This window comes from Linepithema humile, chromosome 1 (genome assembly GCF_040581485.1).
Source record: "Linepithema humile isolate Giens D197 chromosome 1, Lhum_UNIL_v1.0, whole genome shotgun sequence".
NCBI lineage: Eukaryota > Metazoa > Arthropoda > Insecta > Hymenoptera > Formicidae > Linepithema > Linepithema humile.
This window is the reverse complement of record NC_090128.1, coordinates 41,969,301-41,985,256: the sequence shown is the minus strand read 5'-3', so window position 1 is coordinate 41,985,256 and position 15,956 is coordinate 41,969,301. Positions and strand designations below refer to the sequence as shown.

The 15,956-nt window shown below is 33.7% G+C and overlaps 1 protein-coding gene across 1 annotated transcript; it reads left to right on the top strand.

The window, feature by feature from the left end:
- Positions 1-5,517: 5,517 nt before the first annotated feature.
- Positions 5,518-10,737, top strand: LOC136997520 (uncharacterized). Its single transcript, XM_067348423.1, has 4 exons — positions 5,518-6,286; positions 6,557-7,118; positions 7,169-9,054; positions 9,911-10,737. The coding sequence occupies exons 1-4, from the start codon at positions 5,518-5,520 to the stop codon at positions 10,735-10,737; spliced, it is 4,044 nt and encodes a 1,347-aa protein (XP_067204524.1).
- Positions 10,738-15,956: the final 5,219 nt, after the last annotated feature.

Below are 15,956 nucleotides of genomic sequence, written 5' to 3'. Positions count from 1 at the left end.
GCCTTCCGGGCCTCCGTCGTCCCGCCTGCAGAGTCCCTCGTAGGTCCCACGAAGGTTGCTCCACCTCAGTCACAAATTGGGAGTTTGGCCACTCACTACGACTCGCGCAATTCGCTCAAAAAGAGAATTAAGAGGGAGAGGTCGTCGCCCCCCGCGGTGGGGTTTCCGACCTCAAATTTCCCTTCTCGATCGAGCTTTCTCGCCCTTGTGACGGACCTCAAAAATGTCACGTCACAAACTGAAGCTACACTAAAATCTGATTTGACGTAAAGAATGATTATTTCAATTTTTAATTCTAACTAAAGGTAATGATATCTTTTTAATGTGACACAAGTATAGATATTAACTATTTCCTAATTTATATAGCCATAAAAATATGTCTCTCTCTCTCTCTCTCTCTCTCTCTCTTTCTCTCCCTTTTAGTTTTAAAATTATATTATTTGATAGTTTTATATTTTTTATTTAATAACCATTTTTTATTAATTTATTTTAGTTTTGAATATTACCTGTGTATAATCAGTCCCCATGTCTCAGTGCTATTGTGTTGAGTATCCCAGAATGCAACATAGTCTATTTTTGGAAATTTGTCTATACTAGTTTCACGTTTCATAGAGTATAGGACTTGTTGGGCGATACATTTCGCTAAATGTAAATAGTATGTCATTTTTTCTACCCCAAAATGTGACATTTGCCGAAGAAATGTTGGAAGTGAATGTGGTTATCACAACCCTTAAATGTTGAATGGACATTAAAGGTGATTTCTCAAAATGTGTCTACATCATGTCACGTTTGTCATCATTTTCTGTTGTTTGTATAGGCATATTTGAAAGCTGTGTAATTTTTATGATGTTTGATAGAAATTTTAAAGGTGGAATTAAGTGCCGTCTCGTCCCAGCATGGGAGTAGTTGTCGAGCAGTTATTACATCAACATCTGTCGCTATTAACCTATTTAAATATCATAATTTAACAATTTGGTATTTATGAAATTTGAAATATAATTATACTCGAGGATCGACTGAGGACAGATTAAAAAAATATTGAGTTTAAAAAAATTGAATCATAGTTTATAACACTACAGAATTTTTTGAAAGTATGACATTTCTACAACTTAAAATCGACAATTTTGAAAGTATTGAATTTATTTCAGTACTATTGTAACTATTATATGTAATACGCAATTCTCGGAATGCCATCTGGTTAATAAACATACTTAATAAATATATATTTTGAAAAAAATATTAGCAAATATTCTTTATACTATAATTTTGTTTTAAATACTTTTTTAACTTACATATTGTCTAGTTCTTTATTGGAGAATAAAGATTGAATAAAGTATTCTTTGTTATTATTTAGGTGACGCATATATGCTATTATTAAAGTGTATCTTCCAGATGGTAAAAATTTTTGCTCTTTTAGAGTCTTAGTAAAATCAATCATAAGTTTATTTAATTTATTAGTAATTGAATATTTTGGAACATAAATTTTTTTACTAAGAAGGTTGTCATGCAAAGCAATTTTAAATATAGTCAAAGCCGCTGCATGCATAGATATATTTTCTATTTGACGATTAATATTTATAGTTATATAATATTCACCAATAATGTCATTTGTTTTGTAGTTAAATCTTATTTTAGCATAATAATGCAATGATATTATATAATCCGGTAAATGGTTACTAACTGTAATGTTATTTTCGATATTGATAGCAGTGCAAAGTGCTATTGTAGCGATTAACATTATTTCGCCATTTGTTAAAAGCTTTTGGAACATCATATTTATTTTTCTTTATATAAAATAAATTTCTGAAAAAAGTATTTGTTGGCAATAAAACATATACATTTGCAACACATAGTTTTTAATTTTTATATAACAGAAAAAGGTACATAATAACGATTATAAATATTTACACAAAAAGATATAGAAAAAACCAAGATACACTGATTGTGAGAAAAAAGTATGCGATATTTAGAATTATAATAGCATGGTACTATAATTATAATTACGATACTCAATTTTATAGAAGTTGTATAATGTTAGCAATAATAATTTTACACGTACAGTATTGCCAAATATATAACCAATCATATTGTTAGAATATTTTAAAAATATTGTTGACGCCAAAAAACAGTATTGATTATGGTTAGCGCTATTATTTTTTTCTTTCCAAGTAAAAGATAGTGAAAAAAAAAGAAAGGAAAATTGATAAAATATGTCTGGTAGTGTTCAGAAAGATAGTAATATTGTGTATGAATAATTTCATAAACTGTTATCAAAAATATATTAAATATTAAAAAATTTAGAATACCTTTTAGAATACAAAAATAAAATAAGATGAAATTACGACTAAAAATGCTAGTAATCTGAGAAATATTAAAATATTGAAATATTATACTTCTAATCAGTTATAATATTCTCAAATACAAGCAAACAAACTGCGCGCGCGCACACACAGTTAATTTTCACTTTAAATGATATTTATGATTATTACATATGAAGAATTCATGTTGTACAAAGTAAAAAGAAATTATTGATACAGTTACTTATTCAGAAAGAGATTTGATTAAATAAACTTGTATTTATTACGCTTTATAAATTTTTCTATATTTTGAATTAGTAATATTTCGTTTCTAGTTACTTACCTACATGTATTAAAATCGTCAATTAAAAGCAATGGTACGTGAAAACTAACAATTTTGTAAGAATAATACAGTTAACATTGTCTTACACACAAATCGTGAATGCCAAAGGTATATAAACCAAACTGTGATCCTATTTGTACCGAGAAGTCTCCGTATACTAAGCATATTCGTAACTGACATAATATATATATTATGTCTCACAAACAGTTGCTAAAAGGTCGCTCAACAGGAAAACACTTTACTAGTCGACAGAAGAGCGCAGAAATTAAAATACATAATCAGTTAAATATGCGTATAAAAATCAAACTTGTATAGTTTTTAGTTACTGACAAATCAAATTGTTAAAATATAATGTTTATAGGTTTATAAAAAATATAATTTGTGTAAGTATACAGGCTCGTATTAATCGAAATTGTAAAAAGAATCGGAGATTTGAAGCCGAGGCCATTTGTGTGTTGCTTTTATATCTTCTTTCATATTAAAATGTTGTAAATTTCGCTCAATTCTTTGATCATCCTCAATAAATTGGTCGTTGTTCGGATATGAGATTACGTAATGTTAATGCAAAAATTTTTTAAATATGATATTACGGTTCAATCGGAATAATTATCTACCTTGTACGGTACATAAATCTCTAAATTGTCTAAACATACCTTGATATCATGAGGTTCACCGTCATTATAAAATTCTACATAGTTGTTGGCAGCCAATACCATTGCTTAATTCTGATTCTGACTTCATAAACCCAAAGGTATGTTAAACAATTTATAGATTTTACACTTTGAATAAGTTTTTTCGAATGAATTGTCAGAATTAGTTTTATACTTTTAGTTCTGAGTACATACAACAATCGATATAATAAGCTGGTTGAAGTTTGGAACGTTCCTAAAGCAATTTTTTAAAAATAATTTGTCGTTTTTCTGCTTTTGCAGGGAGGAAGGTTTGAGACGCACAAACAAAGTATAAAAGAGATCGATCCGATACATGCGTCGGAAGACACTTTTGTACCCGAAAAACTACCCCCAAAATCACTTAAACAATTCTCGTCAAGCTAAAAATGATTTGTCGCTCTTCTCCTTCTGCACAGAGAAAGTTCCGAGGCCCTCACACGACATACAAAAGAGACCGATCGCATACATGCGTCGGAAAACATCCTTATATTCAAAAAACCTCCTCCGAAATCGTTTAAAAAATTTTCATTACGATAAAAATGATTTGTCGCTCTTTTCCTTTTGCAGGGAGGAAGTTTTGAGACCCACAAACTAAGTAGGCACATAAGAGACCGATCCGATACATGCGTTGGGAGACACTTTTATATTCAAAAAATCTCCTCCAAAATCACTTGAAAAATTCTCGCCAAGCTAGAAATGATTTGTCGCTCTTCTCTTTCTGCACAAAGGAAGTTCCAAAGCCCTCACACGTCAAATAAAAGAAACCGATCGATACACGCGTCAGAAGACACAAAGAGAATTTTTTAAGTGATTTTGGAGGAGGTTTTTTGAGTATAAGGCTGTCTTCCGACGCATGTATCGGATCGGTCTCTTTTGTACTTTGTTTGTAGGTCTCGAAACTTCCTGCCTGCAAAAGGAGAAGAGCGACAAATCATTTTTAAAAAATCGCTCCAGGAACGTTCCAAATTTCAACCAGCTATTTTTTTTCCTTTTATTTCCATTTATTGTTGGAGAAGATGTTTGTCATAATGATGTATGGGATTATTATTTGATTTTACGCAAGGTTCATGATTTAATAAATGCCAAATATCTGCAAGAAGAATGCGCTGAGCTGCTTGCAGTGTTAATAGAAAAGCATCATGTAAAATATTGCAATCTTTTTATGGATAATTTAAAAGCGAAACATCCTAATATGACACATTATAAAACTGCATTTAAAAAAAGTGGACTTTTATCTCATTTAAGTGTTGCACAATTTGAATCAAGAAATCGATTCTTAACTTGCTGCGAACGCCACGTGTTCTCGTAAAAATATTACTCATTCACTTGCTGTAAAAGAAGAATTTTATCTTTGTTATAGATTTTTATCTAAAATGGGTTTGATTGATAATCAGAAACTAGATCTAATACTTTTTGCGGATGACATTTCATTTTCGAATAATTTCTCTACATTTAAGAATTTTTTACCAGCATATATATTTTACGGGCAAATGTTTAGAAGTTTCTGAGGCTGAATGTTTGGAACATGCTCCTAACATCATGCTAGAATTTAAGGCGTCTAATCGTGACGTTGATGTTCCCAACAAGTGGTGCCATCGCGAACATCGATTCCAAATTAATTCTGCGAGCGATATATCACTTCTAGGAAGTGGGAAGCGATTTCTCAGATCGCTCTGAGACTTCAACGGAAACGGTTGAATGCTTCTCGTACAAATTATTTATATAGAGTATGATCTGTACGTTCTCACACAGTTAATTTGTTATAATAAAATAATACTACATTCAACAAAGTTAACTAACTAATATAAATTATTACACGGTACAACAATTCGCGGTTAACGACTTAACGTCAGCAATACTGGTAAAAGGAGGAAGGAATATTTTACCATAGACGAGCCTCTAAGAAATTCAACAGAATCTTTATTCTACTCCAAAACATTTTGGTCCTTCGAGCCGGATATCACCGGATAAAAATTGGAGAGAAAAGGTATTCAAACTTTCAATTAATTCACAAGAGACTTCGTCGTGAGCCTCAAAACCGTTGCGACTAGCTACATCGTTGACCGCTGGCTTGGACAAGAAACATAACATTACGATTTGTTTTCTTTCATTGCCTCATTTAAAATTCTAACGTTGACCGTTGTAATAATATATTAAAGGAAAATTAAATCCTTGCCTCTACCGATAAAATTCAATACCATTAATAATGGATCGATTGATTGCCGAACAAGAAGACGTGATCAATTCAATTAGACGCGCGGTCATTAATTTCAAGAAAATTGGGCAAAAGAATTACACAACGGCTTCAACACGAAATCGCTTGGCAATTTTGCAAGAACAATGGTCGCGGTGTCAACAGCTTCACGCAGAAATTAAAATCACGGCATCTACACAGGACCGCGCCACTTTGTCATACTTTCTGGATGAAAGCTTCTCGGTCGCGGAACAAGAGTACTACGAGGCCTCGGATCTCTTCAGCGAAGTCTTGGTAAAACTAGTAAAACCTGTGGCCATCTCTACTGCTGCTATTAATAATTCCGGGCAAAGCGAGTGTAATACCCTTTCGATACTTCTCCCACGAATAGAATTGCCTAAATTTTCCGGAGTATACACCGAATGGTCAAACTTTCGCGATCTATTCGAGTCTCTGGTCGCGAGTAATGAAAGCTTATCTAATGTACAACGCTTACATTATTTAAAATCGAGTCTCACGGGACAGGCACAATTAGTTATAAAAAATATCACAATTACTGATGCAAATTACGAGGTTGCGTGGACAGCATTGAAAAGACGGTATGAAAATTTGCGTGCAATTGTCGCATCCTACGTCAATATCATTCTTGATGTCGCACCAATGAAATCCGATTCAGTAACAGAACTTAGACGCGTTCATGATACGATTAATGATTCATTCGCGGTATTATGTAACATGGAGCGATCGACTATCAATGACTTTATGGTAACCATAACGGCACGTAAGCTTGATTTACGTACACGAAGAGATTGGGAGATTAATTTAAGTAGTACATTTGAACCTCCAACATTTGCTAACTGAAGCGACTTCTTAATTTCGAGAATCGTTGCCTTAGAAGCTGCCAATGATATGCAAGACATATCACTAAACAAGCAAAGCCGTTCTGGTACCACAAAGGCACTAACCTCGGCTGTAACTACTGCTAAATGCCCATCATGTCACGAGTCTCACGCCTTGTACCAGTGCACTAATTTCAAATCGTTATCCACAGATAAACGAAAGGCGCTTGCTAAACAATATCAAGTATGCTTTAATTGTTTACATAAAGGACATTTCCCTGCTAAGTGTCCATCGCACAATCGCTGTAAACGTTGCCAACGAAAACATCACACGCTGTTACATGATGACGCAGGTTACAATACCAACAAAGTAGATGAGTCGACAAATAAAGCCAATAATTCTACAGCTGAGAGTTCGGTGAGTGAATCCATTTCTAAATCTAGTGTGTCTCTCAAGGTATCGGTTGATCAAACGGTCAGTCTACGGAAAAGGTCAGTCCTAATGGCTACTGCACGAATCTTAGTCTGTACGGATGCCGGTCGCAAATTATGCTTAAGAGCCTTAATAGACACCGGCTCCGAAGCAACGTTTATTACGGAGAGAGCTGCTCAGGCATTAAAAGTCAAACGACAAAAAACTCATATTCAAGTATCTGGCTTAGGTGGACAGCCCAGCAGTGTAGTCCAATACAATACAAAATTAACCTTGAAATCGTGCAGTAGTCAAGAAGGAAGTGTCGTCGTTACTGCTCTTGTTCTACCCAATCTAACCTCGTACCATCCAACTAATTTTGTTAATAAAAACGATTATGCTCACTTGCAAGATTTGCATTTAGCGGTTCAAATCCATCTAGTCGCGAACGTATCGACGTATTAATTGGTGCTGATATTTACGGCTTGATTCTATTGAACGGATTACGCAAGGGAACAAAGGACGCGCCTGTCGCTCAACGCACCATTTTTGGATGGATCCTATTCGGCTCATGTATCAAAGATGATAATATGAATTACAAAGTAACTACCAGTTTACAATGTAGCATCACCCCTTCTGTAGATAGTTTGCTACGAAGCTTTTGGGAAGTTGAAGAGTTAGTACTCCCCTCAGCTTTATCAAGTGACGATAAGATATGTGAACAGCACTTTGTTTCCACATATACACGCTTAGCCAGTGGACGTTATGTTGTTCGTCTACCTTTCAAGCCATCCTGTAAAAAGGATCTTGGTGAATCATACTACTTAGCGTCCAAATCATTGGACCGCTTGGAGCATCGCTTATCGCGTAATGTCAAATTATCCGAAGCATATCAAAAATTTCTACACGAGTATGAATCGCTCGGTCATATGGCTCCGCTAACCCTATCAGAGATAGCAATGAAGCCAAATTACTATTTGCCTCATCATTCTGTTGTAAAGGAGAGCTCTACATCTCCTGTACGCGTTGTTTTCAACGCTTCAAGCGCAAGCTCCAATGGCGTATCATTAAACGACTGTCTCTTGACAGGCCCTAAGCTTCAAACGGACTTACCGTCCATTATCTTACGGTGGAGAATGCATCGGTTGGTCTTGGTTGCCGATATAGCAAAAATGTACAGACAAATCATGATCCATCCAGATGACACTAACTATCAGCGTATTATATGGCGACCTAATCCTGATCAACCAGTTGAGCACTATCGATTATTGATTATCACCTACGGCATGGCCTCAGTTCCATTTCTCGCTATGCGAGTATTACAGCAGCTATGCGCAGACGAAGGAGCACAATATCCGTTAGCTACTCCCATCTTGCGCGATTCCACATACGTAGACGACATTCTACTCGGTGGCGACGATGTATCCACCATTCAAGAAACACGCAAACAGTTAAACTCATTGCTGCAAAGTGGAGGTTTTCACCTACGAAAATGGACCTCAAACTATGAAGAACTATTACGAGACATACCCACGGTTGATCGACTGGACTTAAATAACGTTACATTTTCGGAAAGTTTCATTACCAAAGTTTTAGGCGTTGCATGGAATCCTACATCCGACAGCTTTAATTTCAACAATTCATTGCCTACTTCACCTGGAAGCACTAAGCGTTGCGTATTGTCTACTATTGCACGCTTTTTCGATCCACTCGGCTGGATTACCCCGATTGTGATATCTGCAAAAATCTTTATGCAAGAATTGTGGATCCGACGAGTAGATTGGAATAGCACACTTCCAGGCGATTTACGAGACTGGTGGAACTCCTATTATCACAGTCTTTTTGAGCTCAGACACATCACTATTCCACGCTGGACAAGGCAGTCAAGCTCAGACTTAGAAGTCAAATTGCACGAATTCGCTGACGCATCCACCAGAGCTTACGCAGCGGTCGTATATATTCGCATTTTATCTTCGCTTGATTATTTTCACACTACACTAATAATAAGTAAATCGAAGGTAGCTCCTATAAAGACTATAAGTATTCCGAGATTAGAATTATGTGCCGCCGTGCTATTAACAAGAATCATTGCCTTTGTGCAACGTATTTTAAAAAGTCCAGAGACACCGGTATACTGTTGGTCGGACTCCATGATTACACTCGCATGGATTAAGCAACATCCTTCAAGCTGGAAAACATTTATCGCTAACCGAGTTTCTGAAATCCAAACAAGCCTACCACAAGCAAAATGGAGGTACATTAACTCCGCTAATAATCCAGCAGACTGTGCATCAAGAGGTATATCTGTAGCTCAGTTAAAAGAGCATTCTCTTTGGTGGGCAGGACCGTCCTGGCTCCGTTCACATACAACATCGTGGCCTGAACAGCCAACCTGCTTAATAGCAGATACAAGCGTTGAACAAAAAACAACCACAACACTTATAGCTCAACCAAAGAAAATAGAATGGGAATTAATCCATAACATATCTTCATGGCCGAAACTACTCAGAATCACAGCGTACTCTCTCTGCATAATCTTTGCAAATAAATCACGTATTAAAGGAAATAATTGTAGAAAAAATGAGTTACCAATCTCATTAGCTGTTGTCATAGATCAAGCTCATAACTTTTGGATATCACACATTTAAGGGCGATACTTTGATCCAGAAATACGAGCTATTAAACACAATAATTGTCTATCCAAAAGCAGTAAATTAAAAAATTTGAATCCATTTATCGACAATAAAGGTATCTTACGGGTAGGCGGTCGATTAAATCACGCATCCTTAACATACGATGAAAAACACCCAATAATACTACCACGTTATCGATTGTCAGAACTCATTGTGGATCAAATTCATAAACAAACTCTGCATGGAGGACCGCAACTAACCTTACGTGTTCTCAGACAAAAGTTTTGGGTATTAAATGCACGCAACCTAGTCAAGGGTCACATACATCGATGCATTCCATGCACACGTCAACGCGCGGTAGTTACTTCGTAAATAATGAGCGATTTGCCAAGCAATCGAGTCAATCCGAGTAGACCATTTCAACATTCTGGGGTCGACTACGCAGGACCAATTCAAATATTAACAAAAGTCGGGCGAGGTCAGAAACCATTCAAAGCATACATCGCGGTATTCATGTTTAGCAACGCGAGCCATACACTTAGAACTGGTTCGTAATTACTCCTCGGAAGGCTTCATAGCAGCCTTCCGCCGCTTTACAGCACGCCGCGGTATCCCCTCAACACTATTGAGTGATAACGGAACAAACTTTCACGGCGCTGAGCGCGAACTATCTCACACATTTAAAAGTCTATCTCGCAACCCTGACCTAACTGCATATTTCGCCAACGATCGAATCGAATGGAAATTTATACCACCTTCCGCTCTTCACTTTGGAGGAATATGGGAAGCTGGTGTCAAATCAGTAAAACATCATTTAAGAAGAGTCGTTGGGACACATACGCTCTCAATTGAAGAATTGGTCACATTATTAACGCAAATCGAGGCATGCTTAAATTCACGTCCTATCGCACCACTCTCTGATGATCCTAGTGACCTTACGTCCTTAACTCCTGGACATTTTCTAGTCGGCGGACCGTTGGTAACCATACCGGAGGAATCGCTACTAGATCTGAAGGAAACGCGATTAAATCGGTGGCAACGTGTACAGCGCATGTACGAACAATTTTGGCGCATCTGGTCCAAGGACTATTTACACTCACTGCAACAACGCCATAAATGGCAATACACTCAGGTTAACTTAAAGCCTAATGAAATTGTATTAGTACGTAATGATTTATTGCCACCCTCAAAATGGGAACTCGATAGAGTAATGTCCACGTACCCAGATGACAGCGGACAAGTACGCGTTGTCGAAGTTAAAACTGTAAACGGAATTTACAAGCGTCCGATAATAAAGCTGTGCCGTCTCCCAGTGGATACAATTTCACTTGAAAAAAAAACAAATTGACACTACCACGGCGGGCGGTAATCATTCCCATGATTGGATTGTATAACATTCATTCGACGCCATTTAGTTAACATGCTATTAAGTTACCATAATTATTGTTAGATATATTTCCATTGTTTTTATTCTCTTTATCAAGTTAGTAATCTTTTTCATATTTCTTTTCATTTCTTGTGCCTGCATATAGCACTCGTCATTCATCTCATTAATTAATTGCGTCATATTACAAGCACTTACTATTTCCTTTAGTATTAAGCTTACAGTCAACAATCGTTGTACATTCATGTACAAGGCGAGCGGTATGTTTGGAACATGATCCTAACATCATGCTAGAATTTAAGGCGTCTAATCGTGACGTTGATGTTCCCAACAAGTGGTGCCATCGCGAGCATCGATTCCAAATTAATTCTGCGAGCGATATCTCACTTCTAGGAAGTGGGAAGCGATTTCTCAGATCGCTCTGAGACTTCAACGGAAACGGTTGAATGCTTCTCGTACAAATTATTTATATAGAGTATGATCTGTACGTTCTCACACAGTTAATTTGTTATAATAAAATAAAACTACATTCAACAAAGTTAACTAACTAATATAAATTATTACACGGTACAACAATTCGCGGTTAACGACTTAACGTCAGCAATACTGGTAAAAGGAGGAAGGAATATTTTACCATAGACGAGCCTCTAAGAAATTCAACAGAATCTTTATTTTACTTCAAAACACTGAATTTACAGGAATTATTTATAAGTCTGGTTTATGTGTTGTTTTAAATATTTCTTCCAATCATCTTCCTCAGTTTGGCATTGTGAGACACGTTTTGTGTAATGATTCTAATAATTTATGTTTAGTATGCCAAAATCTTCTCAATATAGGATTCTGCAAAGATCTTCATGGTTATGAAGTTGAAATACAAGCAGAAATGTCTTGTATTGTTGTTGAAAATTTATTTTATCCTCTTCCTGCTATTATTGCACGTTTATGTAAAAGTGGAATTCTTTTGATGATGAATTCTCAACTAAACATGCTTTGTAAATTTACACTTACTTATAATAACAATATTAATAATTTGCTGTAATAAAGTATAGCACTTTAGGTTACTTTCTGGTATAGTATCTTTACTTGTGGTAATTGATATTGAAATAATAATATATCTGTAGTATATCTGTATGCAATTTACGTGTCTATACAATAATAATTTTTCTTTATGGTATGTTAATTTCGTATATAATAAGAGAGAGTTTATAGTTTATTATAAGTTTATAGTAAGTTTTTTTTCTCTATAATAATGTAATAATTTTTTTTATTTTGTAATAAAAAATTAGTAAGTAATTCGGTAAGAAAAGATTTGTAAGAAAAATAAATATGTAAATTATTATTGTGTATATGTGTTTATTATTATACATATGAAATATATGTATATTTTAAACCTAAATATATATTATTATTTCTAAAAAATTACACCTATCCGAACTCGTGTTTTAACTACAAAGTTGTGTTAATCTAACAAAACGATATGGTAATATTAACAAAAAATTCTGGTAGATTTTTGTAAACTTAACAAAATTGTGTAGCGAAGTTAACAAGAAATTCTGGTAGATTTAAACAGGATGGAATTAATCAGAATTCTCTGGTAATTCCAATAAAAAATTTGTTTTGTCCATTTTCGAACAAACAGACTGGTAGAATCAACCAGAATTTCTTATAATACAACAAAACTTTTTTTCCAGTGCTGAAATTAAAATTAGTAAATTGATATCTAAAATTAAAATTAAAATGATGTAATTACGAGTTTTTTTGTTAGTTCACTCTGTTTTGTTACGGCAACAGAGAGCACACTCACTAAAATTTATGTTGTCTATGATGATCTACAAATCGTACTCTCAATTTTTTTTTAAATTTCGTGTATCATAACATAATTCGAAATAATATTTCAAAAAAATTATATTAAATAGTACTTTATGTGTAGAATTTGTTTTTTAACTTTAATTAAACAATTTGTATTTTATTTTTTTAATCTATTCAAAATTGATTTTAAAAAAGTACAAAAAATATATTGAAATTTATGCAACCTTTATAATTAAAATATATAGCTCCCAAAATTATGTAAATGAGATTCTCAAGGTTTTTATTTGTTTACATAATAGACTACAATTTACTGCGAAAGTAGGACTGGACAACCGCATAAACATCTTAAATGTGTCATTCATAATAAAAAATTTTATGTCACGGGTTAGATTATAAAGAAGTGAATAAATAATTGAAGTGACAGGAAGGAGAACGGATGTCCCAGATGCACATTTAAATTAATATTTACGTTTGCATATGCCATAATTCTAAAGCGTATGGCAAAAATCTAAATGTATTTTAATTACAAATGAATTATATATAAACTTGTTTGATTTTTTTATTGTAGCAATAGGAAACTCACTATCTCCAAATTTATGTGATATATGGCATGTATGAAATTATGTTCCTTTAAGTTTATTAATACATGTGCTGTATATATTATTTTTGCTATGTTTTTGTCATCATAAAAAACTAAAACAAGTTCGATTTTTGACAACATAGTATTGCATATCAAGCACAATTTATTTCAGAATTTACTTATAAAATGCGTCGTTAAGAAACTTGCAAAAACTATACCATGCTCTACATAAATTAATAAACAATACACAATTGCATCCGTACATTCAGCGACGCATATCCTTCGTTTCTTTCCGATTTTTGCATACTTGATTCCATGTAAATTATGATACAACTAGAACAATACAGGCGCGCGCTGCACGCGCGCACTTATTATAATAATTTAATAATTATGAAATCTAAATATTTTAATAAAATTTTTTTTATTTTAAGTAACCGTCAAAATAACTTTCGCTTTCAAACTATCAAACTGTCAGAATAATTGCGATAATCAATCAGCGTCGCGAAAAAGCGTCAACAACACTTTTTATATGCATTTACAATGTTGCCACAATTTATATATTTTATGTCCCAATAAATGCAATTTGCAGCAGTTATATAGAAAGAATAATTAACATAACAATTGTTATATGTAAGTAAATAAAGAAAAGGCATTATCCAAATATAATACTTTAAATCATTACAAGAGAAATTATAAATAGCATATACGTTATGTATAACATTTTACAATAATCTAATGTAGCACAGCAATAGTTTTTGTGTAAATTAAAAACTTGTTTTCTTTATACTTATACTTTTACTTATATATTATATATGTCACAAATACAAACAATATTGCTTATTAATATGTATATAGTACAATATTATTTCTGGTGCATGCATTATTAGCTAATCATTGGTTTATTTTTATTCGATAAATGTGTGATATGCATTACACCGCAGCAATATAATATGTAATTATGGTAATGTTGTTGACTATATTACATGTGTATTGGTTGTATAAAAAATTCCAAAGATGGTAATAGATTCAAAATTTGACAATGCATTTTTAAATATGCAATAAGAACTCATTAAACTTTTTCAACTGCGTAGAGTAAAAATCTATTTTCTCTCTCTTGTATTTTCTCTAAAATTAAAATTTTTTAAACTAATATTTAAAATTAAAATTAAAATTATGTAATTACGAGTTTTTTTGTTAGTTTACTTCGTTTTGTTGCGGCAACAGAGAGCACACTCTCACTAAAATTTATGTTGTCTATGATGATCTACAAATCGTACTCTCAAATTTCTTTTAAATTGCGTGTATCATAATATATATCAAAATAATATTTCAAAAAAATTATATTAAATAGTACTTTATGTGTAGAATTTGTTTTTTAATTTTAATTAAACAATTTGTATCTTTATCTTTTAAATATATTCAAAGTTGATTTTAAAAAAGTACGGAAAATATATTGAAATTTATGTAATTTTTAAAATTAAAATATACTCTGTACTTGTTTTATTTTTATATATTTGCTATCGTAGCAAGCTTATATAAATATGTGATTTATTTTAGCATAGTTCACGGCGTATTAATTATAAAAGTTTACTCTAGATTAATAATTTATACTCTAAACTTTTCTACCAAAGATATTATAATTTATGTAAATGAGTGAATATTAAATAGTGACAGAAGTCATTATTTAATATTCCCAGGGTCATTAATGTCGCACATCCGTCTTACGTCAAGCATTTTTAATATGTTTTGTATGTTCTGCGATGTTATAGGAACGTTAGATGCAATGTTTTCCAAATGATGGATTGAATATGATGCAAAGGCAACTTGGCCAGTTTGTTGAACAACTAAAACTATTTGAGACTATCAAGAAATACGATCTACTTGGGCTTGAGATCCTCCTATCACTATATCTATTGAAAATTACAAGCCTAGACTTCAAGTTTATTAAAACTATTTGATTTCTATTTATGGAGAATACTAAAATTACTTATGTACAAGGAAGTTTCTATAGCAGCGCTCGGAATTAGTTGTACATTTCGGGCCGATTCAGGAGACTAGAGCACTAAAGATGTAGGTATTCTCACGTCTGCGCCATTTTCGCTCCATTTCCCCACTCCTTGCCCTCTCGCCTAATCACCATAAACTTCTTAGCTCAGCGAGGGCGAGCTAAGGCCGGTATTCATAGTCATTTCTTATATTTAAGATCGTCTTAAGTCGTCGTCATCGTCGTCTTAAGATACTATGTCAGGAGCGTTTTATATTAGAAATAGGCTGGATTGTTTAGGCATCTCTTAGGAAATCGTAACATTTTTTTCACTACATAAATAATGTTTATTTTCATTAATACATAATATATATATATTTAATTATTAATAAAAATAAACATTATTTATGTAGCAAAGAAAATATTATTATTTTCTGAAAGGTGCCTCAACAACCCAGCCTATTTCTTATATAAAACGCTCCTGCGCCAGAGCTATCGGCGGCTCGGCCGCCAGCGGCCGGGCGGTAGTGGGGGAACAGGAGGCGTCGTCTCCTGAATCGGCCCGAAATGTGTAACTAATTCCGAGCGCTGTTTTATAGCAACTAACCTCGGTCTCTTCTATTATTGACTCACTCCAACATTTTTTTTAATCGATATTTTCGCATCGAAATCGGATGAGAATATCTCTGAGAAGTGAAAATCTTGCGTCCATGGACCCTAAGCTTTAAAATGTATGGGTGAGTATTTTGAAATTTAAGATGGCGACGTCTAATATGGCGATCCAAAGCCATTAATGTTACGCTTTTTTCG